We start from the raw sequence: 12,125 nt of genomic DNA, 5'->3' as shown, positions 1-12,125 counted from the left end.
AATGGATTCAAAATGTTTACCTTTCACGGTCATTTTGATCTTGGGGAAGAGCCAAAAGTCGCACGGTGCCAGATCCGGTAAATAAGGTGGATGATGACACGCTGTAATGTTTTAATTTGACAGAAATTGCCATTCTAGAAGCCATGGGTAACACAGAGCCTTTCTGTTGTAATCACAAAATACGGTGAATGCTGCTGCCTAGTGCCATCCAACAGAAAGGCAGGGATCTTCAATATGGGAAACAGCGCATCGAACCTTAGTAACAGTGTGTGACAGGTTTCAACTTGTTTGGTGCAGTCAGTCGGGTGTGAGCTATGGTTGAGAGGTGTATTTTAAAGTGTGTTGTAAATCAGCCTCCATCATAAAAACACTCCATGTCACATCGCTTCTGGTACGGCAATTTCTGTCAAAAAAACCACAAACATTACAATGTCCTCATCCACCTTATTCACCAGATCTGGCACTGTGCAACTTCTGGCTCTTCCCCAAACTCAAAATGATTCAGGGCATCAAGACAGCCATAACAGCGCAACTAAAGACACTCACACCTCCAGAACTGCTTCAAGAAAGTGGCAAGAAGGATGGGATAAATGTGTTCGAAGCAAGAGCAAGTACTTTGAGGGGGATTGATGGCAATGTGTCTTTTACTGTAATCATTTTTGTTTATTTAAATATTCACTGAATTGTTTGATCACACCTTGCACACTATGATCAAGTGAGGTTTTTTTTCTTTTTATCTTGAGAATATCACGCTAGTTCAGTGTTCAAACCTGAATCAATGTACTCTACCATATTAACAATCCAAAGGGGAAAAGCACATACTCTTATCAACTGATGAGGAAGCAGGAAAGCATGTGACAAGATTCAACCTCCATTTAGGATGAAAGGGGAACTTCTGATAAAAGGCATGTACAGAAAAACCTACAGCTAACAGAGTGCTTATTGGTGAAAGACTAAAGCTTTCCTCTTAGGATCAGGAATAAGACAAGGATGTTCACTCTCTCCACTCTCCTTCAACGTAATCCCGGAAGTCCTAGGCATGGACTTGAAGCATGAAAATGTTTAATTAATTGAGCCAGGGCTGAAATTAGACACTTGTAAAGGCGAGCAGCTTGCCTTAAATAATCATTTCCCTTTGTTTTGCAGATGTTGCTGAGATATATTTTATAAAAAGTATCAGCGCATATCAAACTGCATTGGGCCCAGAGGATTGTGAAACACTGATGGCCATTGAAGATTTTTACAAGTGGCTTATCCATAATGGGAAAAAAAAGGTAAATATGATCAACTTATAAACGCAATTGCTAGTTTGTTTATTGATTGCGACAGCCTTTTTTATCTCACAATTCAGAAACTGGAGCTCAGAGAAGTCCCAGGTAAAGTCAGGAATAAAAATAGGGCTGGGGTAAATTGGTATTTGAAAAAAAAAAGTATTTTTCTTGTATATTGATACATGAGATTATTTGAATCCAGGACTCTCATAATCTATGGCCCTGTAAATTTAATATTTTAAGTCAAAGTTGGCTTCCAGCATTGGATCTAACTGCTAGTTCTTTTCTCTTGCTATATTATTTTTCTTCTCGGTTTCTGGTGTTAAGCTCTTTATTAGCCAAAACTTTGTTTCCACATTAAAAAATAAAGGTGTAGAAAATGCTTTTGACTGCTGACCTTTTTAGTTAGAAGTCTCATGAATCTACTCTATTCCTTAGAATCTTTTGACCTGAATTTTGTATATTAAGTACACAGCATGAATGCAGTGAAGACCTTTGTCTGTCATGAGAGCTCACCAAGCCAACTTTATGCTGTCCCAGGCAAGTGAGAAACTTGTATGGATCTGGCATTGTCTTGGTCATGCAACCAACAGTTTAAGAGTATGGCTATAGGCACATGATAAGTAAGAATTTCTCCAAGAATGAAGAACAAGCTTCTTTTATTTTATAGTTGAAGATTTTTATAAATGGTGGCATTTTCTTTAGTTCTATTTTAACTACCACTTTTAAAGGCAAAAACCTTACCGTGGTTTCCAACCTTTTTTTTTTTTTACTGTGGCTGTGATATTTTCTGTTGGTTCAGAAGATGAACATGAGATCTCAGTGCCACAGATTGATCTAATATTTTAATTTTATTTTCAAAGATGTGCAAGTACTTTGTTAGAACATCATAGCTTATTCTCGTCGTATTCTGGTACAACGAACGTCATGACTTTTTGGTGAAACACTGGTAGCAATGCCTGATGGCCTTGTGCTTCTAACCAAGTACACCGTGCTCCTGGTCAGAGATGTGATTGGACCTGCGTGCCAGGGGGCTCTGAATCTAAGCCATAAACAGGGCTATGGGCAGGTCACTTTTACTACTAGAAAACAAGCTCCAGGAGGGCAAGGGTTTTTCTGTTTTGTTTCCACAGTGCCTGAAACAGTAACTGATACATAGAAAGTACTCAATAACTTTTGAATTAATTTGCTGAATTTTGTAACACATTTCCTGTGGGTAAATTCATTTCTAAAAGGAGCATTTTCTCCTACCCTCAAGCCTGATATGAGCCTCTAGGCGTATTCTAGAGGACCTGAACAGAAACTCAGAAGGGAGTTGTGTTCCCAGGGAATGTATTTTTTTTTTAATATAGAGGTTTAATCTGCCACCCATTAAAAAAAAAAATGAACAGGATCCATTGGCCAGAACCGCCATCTTCCAGTAATTCCTTAAAAGGACGAACACAAACGAAAGAGGAGAGGTACCTGCTATATGTTCTCTAGGCCTTTTAGAAAACATGGACACATACGAAGTTCTGATGATTAAGTTCGTGAACTCATCCTAGAAAAAGTGCTACAAAGCTCATTGCTGAATATCACTACGGTCACCTTTGAAGTACTCCCCTTGGGAAGCTATGCACTGACGCCGGCACCTAGTCCACCCTTCAAAACAATTTTGGAACTCTTTTTCTGGAATGGCAATCAGAGCTGTCGTCATATTACCCTTGATGTCCTGAATGTCATCAAAATGTCTTCCTTTCAATATTTCCTTTATCTTCAGGTAAAGAAAGAAGTCATTGTGGGGCAGATCAGGGGAGTAAGACTAAGGAGGGTGTTCCAATACAGTTATTTGTTTACTGGCTAAAAGCTCTCTCATAGGCAGTGCCGTGTGAGCTGGTCCATTGTTGTGATGCGAGAGCCATGAATTGTTGGTGAAAAGTTCAGGTTGTCTAACTTTTTCATGGAGCCTTTTCAGCACTTCCAAATAGTAAACTTGGTTAACTGTTTGTCCAGCTGGTACAAATTCATAATGAATAAGCCCTGTGATATCAAAAAACATTAGCAACATCGTTGCAACAAGTTTGCAAACTTAGTTGTCAGACCTCATGTATGGGAATCTACAGGAAAGATGGTAGTTGTATACAGTAAAGGAATGGGCTTTGTTCAAAAAGGAATGCCCCACAAATGTGACTGTGGCAAAACTAAAAGCGTCTATCTACAGTGTTACCCAGCATGCTGTTGGCATTGCAAACAAAAAGGGCAAGATTTTTGCCAGGAGAATTCGTGTATATGTTGAGCATATTAAGCACTTTATGAGCCAAGATCAGTTCCTGAAATGCATGAAAGAAAGGGATCAGAAAAAGAGGGAAGCCAAAGAAAATGATACCTGGATTCAACTGAAGTGCCAGCCTGCTCCACTCACAGAAGCACACTCTGTGAGAACCAATGGAGAGCAGCCTGAACTACTGGAACCCGTTCCCTAGGAGTAGATAGATTAGATAAGCAAAAAAAAAAGACTCAAATAAAATCAGAAGTGAAAGAGGAAACATTACAATAGATGCCACAGAAATTAAAAGGATTAAAAGAGACTACTATGAATGATGACCCTCCAACAAATTTGAATAACTTAGAAGAAATGATGAAGTCTTAGAAACATACAACCTACCAAGACTGAACCATGAAGAAATAGAAAGTCTGAACAGACCTATAACTAGTAAGGAGATCGAATCAGTAATCAAAAACCTCCCAACCAGGGAAAGCCCAGGAACAAATGGCTTTAAATGGCTGGTGAATTCTACCAAACATTTAAAGAAGACTCAATTCCAGTTCTCTTCAAACTTTTCCAAAGAGTTGAAGTGGTAGGAGCACTTCCAAACATTTTATGAAGCCAATGTTACCTTGACACCAAAGCTAGAAAAAGACTATAAGAAAAGAAAACTGCAGAATATCCCTGGTGAATATACATGCAAAATTCTCAACAAAATACTAGCAAACTGAATTTAATTTAACAGCACATCACAAAGATCACACACTATGACGACCATGTGGGATTTTTGGTTTTCCACATATGAAAACAATCAATGTGATCTATTAACAGAATGAAGGATAGAAATCACGTGATCGTTGCAGACATGCAGCAAAAGCATTTGACAAAAACCAACACCTTTTCATGATAAAAACATTCAACAAACTAGGAATAATAAAGGCCATATATTAAAAGCCCACTGCCACTGTCATACTGATTGGTGAAAAACTGAAAGCTTTCCTCTAACATCAAGAATAAGACAAGGATGCCCCCTCTTGCCACTTTTATTCAACAGTGCTGGAAGTACTAGCCAGAGCAATCAGGCAAGAAATAGAAATAAACAGCATCCAAATTGGAAAGGAAGAAGTAAAATTATGTCTGCAGGTTACATGATCTCATATATAGAGAAAACCCTAAAAATCTTATATATAGAAAACCCTAAAGATCTTATATGTAGAAAACCCATAAAAATTGTTTGAACTAATAAATGAATTCAGCCAAATTGCAGGATAAAAATCAACATAAAAAATCAGTTGAATTTCTATACACTAACAATGGACAATCTGAAAAGGAAATTAAGAAAACACTCCCATTTACAATAACATCAAAAAGAATAAAATACTTAGGAATAAACTTAGTCAAGGAGGCAAAAGACTTGTACACTGAAGAAAATAAACAGATTACATACACATTTTCCTACTCTAAAAGGTGCAAAGATAATGTAGAGCCTCGAGATTCCTGAGTTAATGGCCATGTTTCGTGGAAAACAGCAATTAACATCCTTTTTATGTATTGTTAGTTCTGACATGCCACATGTGAAGGATGTGATTACATGTTACAGTCAGTTCCAGACATTTATAAATATCAACATAGATAATACAGGCAGAAGGTGGTGAGCAATTCTTGAGGATTTGAGCAATAACTACGCCACTTCTCTCCTAAATAAAACACATTGGGAAGTTAAATGAGTACAAGAAGTGTTCTATGAATAATTTCCAATGTATACTTAATTTTTTTCTAAATAATTTGCTGTATAGTAAGTAGTTAAGAGTGACAGCTGGGCTGAAATACAACTGGCCTGGACTTTGAAAAATTGTCAGTGTCACGAAAGATTTAACGGGCAGGAGAATTATTAAAGAAGACTAAGAATCATGAAAACTAAATGCAATATGTGATTCTTAATATTTGAAACAGATATAATTTTACTTCTTCCTATCCAATTTGGATGCTTTCTTTCTTTTCCTGGCCTAATTGCTCTGGCTAGGACTTCCAGCGCTAGGTTGAATAAAAGTGGCGAGAGTGGGCATCCTTGCCAAAATAGATTTTTAAAAATTATGAAGAACATTATTGGCACAATTGGGAAATTTGAATATGGAGCATATATTAGTTAATAGTATTATATCAATATAAAATTTGTTGAGAGTGATAATATTTTTGTAGATATGTAGGAGAAGATCTTGTTCTAAGAACGTACATGCTTAAGTAGGGATAAAGTATCATAACTGATTAACTTATTTTGAACAAAAATATGTATGTATCTATTTTATTTTTTGTTTGTTTATTTGTTTTGTTATTAGTTTCAGGTGTACAAAACAACATAATGATTAGACATTTACACACTTCACAATGTGATAACCCCCCCAAGTCTACTACACCTCTGACATGGTATACAGCTGTTACAGTACCATTGCCTATATTCCCTGTGCTGTATTTTACATCCTTTTGTATGTATTTATTATGTATATATCAAATATTATGTATAATATAGCTCATATTATATATATATATATAATTTTTAATGAGAGGATGCAATAAAGCAAATGTGGCAAATGATAGCCATTGGTGAATCTAGTGAAAATATTATGGATATTCATTCTACTATTCTTTCAGTTTTTCTGAAGGTTTAAAAATTTTCAAAATAAAAGGTAGTATAAGAAAAAAAGAGCCAGGGCTACGGAATTTAGACTTGTTTTGTTTAAATCCTGACAGTGCCAACTATAGGCTGTGTGATCTTGGGATAGATCCTGAGCTTTTGTTAGTCTCCATTTCTTCATCGATAACGATATTAGAATAATAGTTCTTATAGGGTAGCCACAAAGATTAAATAATATATATATACATTATAATAATATAATATATATAATTATATATAATATATTATATATATTATATATGATAATTTATATATATGAATTAGCTATTACTATTAATTATGAGCTTGAAACTTTAATTCTTCATAGAAACAAATTACTTAGGCACAACTGCCTTCCTTTGGTGGGTTATGTTAGTGTGGGGTAGGGTGCCTCCTACTTAGAGTTCACGGAATAGAACCTGCATGTTCCTTCAGAATTGCCAGCTTAATTACAAAATTGTTTATTTTATTTCCTAGGAGGCTTACAGACTCATAAAGTCTTCATTGAAGCCTCGGGACATCAGCTCTGGTAACTGTAGTGAAAAAGTGGCTGAAACTTATTATAACATGGGCAGGATATATTTTGCCAAAGGAGACCTCAGAAAGGCAGTTCGGCTGTTAAGGAAGGTGAATACTGTCTGGTTTTGTTGTATTTTCTCACAGGCTTATAAGCACAATATGAGGAGTGGGGTTGTGTGTGTGTGTGTGTGTGTGTGTGTGTGTACACGCACCTTCCTTCCTTTCCCTTCCCTTCCATCTCTCCTTCCTTCTCTCTCACTCTTTTTCTTTTTTTTAAAAGTGTTCTCTCTTGAAAAGTCTTCACTTTTTTAGCTGTGCTGAGGGAGAGAACATGATACAGAAACTTTTTGTTGTGTCTACCCCTGGACCAATCTCAAAAGAGCAACACCGTCACCTTGGAATGTAGGTATGGCAGTGGCAGAATCTCGTTGAAAGCATCCAAGGTTGGGTGGAACCAGAAACACCTTGTATAGCCATCCTTACTTAAGCACTGATTTCCCCTCCAAGGAGCTCAGACAACCCTGGAAGTTCATTCCTTAGTAGTGGGATATGGCAAGAGGTGTGACCAAACAGTTCAACCAGTCAGTAAGTATACTGAGGGGCCAAGGCTAAAGACTTGGTAAGCTCAGTAGCGATGTCTCTAAATAAAACCCACATCAGAGGAGAAGTTAGGAAAGAACCAGTATTCAGGTGAACAGAGCATAGAGTCAAAAGTGATTGACACGTATGCATTGGCAAACATCAGATCTGGAGAGATTTTATCTTTTTTTTAGGTTAACTAAATGTAATCAGAAAATAAGTATGAAAATAGGGAATAACAGGAAAAGGGGGCCTTCATTTTGAATATTTAGAGTTAAATGCAACCTTATGAATATAAGTTATAGGATCACAATGGCTTCCTCAAGGGAAGCATGGACATATGGATGGCATCAATGTAATGGGATCAGAAACTTATCGGGAAATAAAACTTTAAAATGAAAGGGTGACACTATGAGGCCAAAAGATGGGATGACGTTAAAATGCTGAGTGAAATAAGAAGGGAAACAACAAATCTAATAAAATTAAATTCCACCTTGAAAACAGGATCTTAACGTGTTGTAGTGAGCTTGAGCAAATCTAGAATTACACCAGTCAGTTGTAAAACAAACAAACAAACAAACAAACAAACAAACAACACCAAATCCTGAGCCCCACCCCAGACCATCAAATCAGAAGTTCTAAGAGTTGGGTCCAAGAACCTATATTTTTAATACTTCTAGAGGTGTAATATCCTGCCACTTTAAAAAAATCTGTGATTTATATGACAAACTTGGAAAGTTCTAGAATGCAGAGGAAAAGGAGGGGGTATAATGAGAAAGCATTTGATGTGGAGAACAAAGGAGAGATTTAGCCAATGAATTGTATGTTATTTCTGAAGATAACCTATAATACTTGGAATAGAAACAGTAATCAAAGACATCATTGAAGGTATCTTTTCTGAAATGAGAAAAGACCCCACCATATACATTGTAAGGGATTGCCTTGTTCTATACAAAATCCGTGAAAGGAGAGCCCCATCTGGATCTTACCTCGCAATGAGTGTTTGATGGTCTGGCTACATTCTCCATTGGGAACAGGGATTCCATTTGGAAACTTAGGATGCTGTAAGGGTAGGCAGGGATTGCGTCTTTGTTACCAGCTGTTATCCTTAGGCCTTTAGACATGGCTCTACCCCAGTGTCCCAGTCCAGAAAGGGAAGAAATGGAAAGGCCTGACAGCAGGGCTGTTTTGAAGTCTGAACGTTATCCTCAGGCTGGGTCTTCACTAGCAGTGGGAAGCTGGTGATGTTTCTGAACTAGACCATGCTAATGGATGCCATTCTGGGGATTAAAAACTGCTCCTGGAGCTGAAAAGAAGGTAAGAGACCTCAGCAAAAGTTGTTGCTATGAAACCATGACCACAAACAAGATACTGAATACTTCAGTCACCCCCGTCCCCCCAAAAGTGGCACTGGTAGGTGCAGTGGAGTGGAATGATATACGTACAGTGTGAGGAATACACAGCCTTCAATTCAGACTGTTTTTCTTCCTTGTTAGGGAACCAGGAGGACATGTTGTGCGTGCGCTTGAACTTGGGACATCTCGGATCCACTGGTGGGCTCCTGAGTTTGGTTTATAATGAAGGTGCTGGCTCTCTCTTTAACCTATTAACATTTCTCAACTCGTCTACAGTGTCTGATGATTCAGATCCTTTTCTACGGAAGTGAGCACAGTAAAAGCAGAGACACAAAAAACGTCCTTACTCTGTTGCAGAGGTGAGTTCTGACCCTGGCCATCAGCTAGGTCACCTGTGTGGATATGTGGGTCGCGGGGCCTCTCCCAGATTCATTCAGTTAGGGTGATTCACTTCCGTTATTCTTGCAAGTGAGGCAAAATGCCAACCTGTACTCTGGCTTTGGCCAAATCCTGTACTGGAGGTAACTAGTCAATTTCTAGTAGTCTCTCAGAACCCCATGTTACAGGGGTCTGATATAACAATATTCAGTATTTATAATATCTCTTTCAATGCTGAGCGTTATAAACAAATCCTACAAGTCAGTGTCTCAGCTGACAGCCTGTGATAGATACAATATGAATGCATTAAACTTATTTTTCTTGCTGAATATATAAAATCTAAGTCATTAAACATAAGGCGATTTTTTTGGGGGGAGGGTATAGATAGTTGTCTCCTAAGTTAGTAATAAAAGAGCCTCTTCAGATTCTGCTTTGAAATGTTTAGAATTTAAGCCAGAGAGCGTTTTCTGCACACTTGCCCTCTTCTATATCCTTGGCATATCATTGCTGTTTGTTCATCTCAAAATGACGTTGGCTTTTTGAACTATTCTCTATTAAAAAAGAAAAGAATTAAAATTTGAGTGTGTACTAAATCCCTAAAACTGAGCTAGATCCTATTCATAAAGTATCTGATCCTCACAAATACCCAATGTGGTAGCTCTCATTTGACAGAAGGGACCCTGATGTTCTGTGAAGGAGCTTGGAGGTTTGAACCCAAGCAAATGTGACTCTGAAGGCCGTGCTTTCCCCCCAGTGGCTCTAACAAAGAGGGGCATCATTACGGGCTGAGAATTAGGACTTTGGCTGCTGTTCACTAGAGATGACTCACGATTGGGACCTTTCTCAAAAGGCTGGACAGGTCAGGCACAAGATGAGCATAGGGATACATGCAGCCCATCCTATCTCCACCCACCTCAGTCACAGGCACCCCTAAAGTAGGCCCGACAGGAGTCTGTCTCCTGTTTTATCATCTTCCAGAATAGGAGGTTCTCTGGCCTGTCTCAGTAATATTCATTGTAGGAGAGCATGTGGGGAACTTTGCCCCCCGCCTACTAGTGTATACAAAAGTATATTTTCTTAATTAATAACCATAAAATATTAATAATAACTGTAATATAAAACTCCTTCCAGTTCTCTGGCATTGTATGAATATGTTTACAGATACTATTTCTGATCCATAAATAACTCTATGTCATGGGTATTTTTTTATCTCCCATGTTCAGATGATGAAAATGAGACTCAGAAAGTTTGAGTATCTTGTTTAAAATCACCTAGCTGGTAAGTGTAGTACGATTAGAGCCCAGATCTATCCTATTTAAAAAACACACTTTCTTTCACTAGGTGATAAGGATTCTAACTTTGATGAATGAGAGAATACTCATGGGGATACAGCATATAAGTCTCCAGAGCTTCATTTTACATATGGGGAAGCTAAGGTCTGGTATGTTCAAGGTGATTTACCCAAGAAGAGGCAGAGCTGAGGTTTGAACCTAGGTTTCTCTGACTCCAGAACATGTTGTGGGCAGTGAAGCTTATACTCCTCAGGCTTACACTGTCTGGATTTATAATCAGGCTCAAACGCTTGTCCGACCAAGGTGAAGTTACTTAACCTCTGTCAGCCTCTGTTGTATTCATTAGTAAAATAACAGTGCCTTCCTCAAAAAGTGGAAGATTTCTGAGAATCAGTGACATCACATATAATACAGCACTTAGACCAGGGCCTGACAAGTCTTAAATACTGAATAAATGTCAGCCTAATAATAAACGTTATTATCTTTGTGAGATGCTGGAGATAATAGAGAATGCTTAAGTAAGAAGCCTCTGTGTATCAATTCAACCATTATTTATATTAAAAATAACGGTAAAGAGTATACATTACTGGAGGCAGCTGTGGCATCTTTTTTTTTTTAAGTTTATTGGGGTGACAATTGTTAGTAAAGTTACATAGATTTCAGGTGTACAACTCTGTATTACATCATCTATAAATCCCATTGTGTGTTCACCACCCAGAGTCAGTTCTCCTTCCGTCACCATATATTTGACCCCCCTTACCCTCATCTCCCTCCCCCCACCCCTCTTACCCTCTGGTAACCACTAAACTATTGTCTGTGTCTATGAGTTTTTGTTTCTCATTTGTCTTAGTCTTTTGTTGTTTTTGGTTCATATACCACATATCAGTGAAATCATAGGGGTCTCTGCTTTTTCTGTCTGACTTATTTCACTTAGCATTATACTCTCAAGATCCATCCACGTTGTCACAAATCGTCCTGTTTCATCTTTTCTTACCGCCGAATAGTATTCCATTGTGTATATATACCACAACTTCTTTATCCATTCATCTATTGAAGGACGTTTTGGTTGTTTCCATGTCTTGGCCACCGTAAATAAAGCTGCAATCAACATTGGAGCACACGTGTCTTTATGTATAAATGTTTTCAGATTTTTTGGGTAGATACCCAGGAGAGGGATTGCTGAGTCATATGGTAATTCTATTCTTAATTTTTTGAGGAACCTCCACACTGCCTTCCATAACGGCTGCACCAGTCTGCATTCCCACCAACAGTGTATGAGGGTTCCTTTTTCTAGCTGTGGCATCTTAACCTGCCTCTGTGACTTACGATGAATGTGGCCTTAGGTATATCACTTAACCTCCTTAAGCTTTGGTTTCTCCATCACTAAAATGCAAATAATAGTATGCCTCATAGAGTTGTGTGTTTTAAATAAAGTAATGCTTATAACTTGCATAGGGCAGTGCCTGGAAGAGTATGTGCTCAGTAAATGTTAGCAAAGCACCCCCCTCTCCCTCATCTGCAGTCCACTGCCTTTTGCTTCCAGGCCCACAGGTCAGAATATCTGAAATAAGTGTTAGGCAGTATTACCTATATTGTATGTTTGAGAATTAGATTGAGAGTTTGAACAGATTCAAAGTATATTTTGTGCTTTGCAGGTAATAATAAGGAAGCTGAAAGAACAAAACATGTAATTCTAGGGAGAAATGTATGATGTTTCCTCAAAACTGGAACGAAAGTTCTACTGCCCTTATATTTAAAAAGAGAAGTTTCAGAATAGCTAGAATGTCTGTTCCCTCAGTAGCTGGGGGTTGCTTT

At 38.0% G+C, this 12,125-nt stretch overlaps 1 protein-coding gene across 1 annotated transcript in view; it reads left to right on the top strand.

The window, feature by feature from the left end:
* TTC23L (tetratricopeptide repeat domain 23 like) overlaps positions 1-12,125 on the top strand; it is a 47,222-nt gene that overhangs the window by 27,445 nt on the left and 7,652 nt on the right. The window contains 3 exon segments of the mRNA XM_081053307.1: positions 1,147-1,274; positions 6,665-6,814; positions 8,917-8,999. Coding sequence (XP_080909433.1) covers positions 1,147-1,274; positions 6,665-6,814; positions 8,917-8,999 — 361 coding nt within the window.

This window comes from Rhinolophus hipposideros (genome assembly GCF_964194185.1).
Source record: "Rhinolophus hipposideros genome assembly, chromosome: 7".
In the NCBI taxonomy this organism is placed as follows: domain Eukaryota; kingdom Metazoa; phylum Chordata; class Mammalia; order Chiroptera; family Rhinolophidae; genus Rhinolophus; species Rhinolophus hipposideros.
Note: the sequence above shows the minus strand (reverse complement) of the source record. Positions and strands in the feature narration are given on the sequence as shown.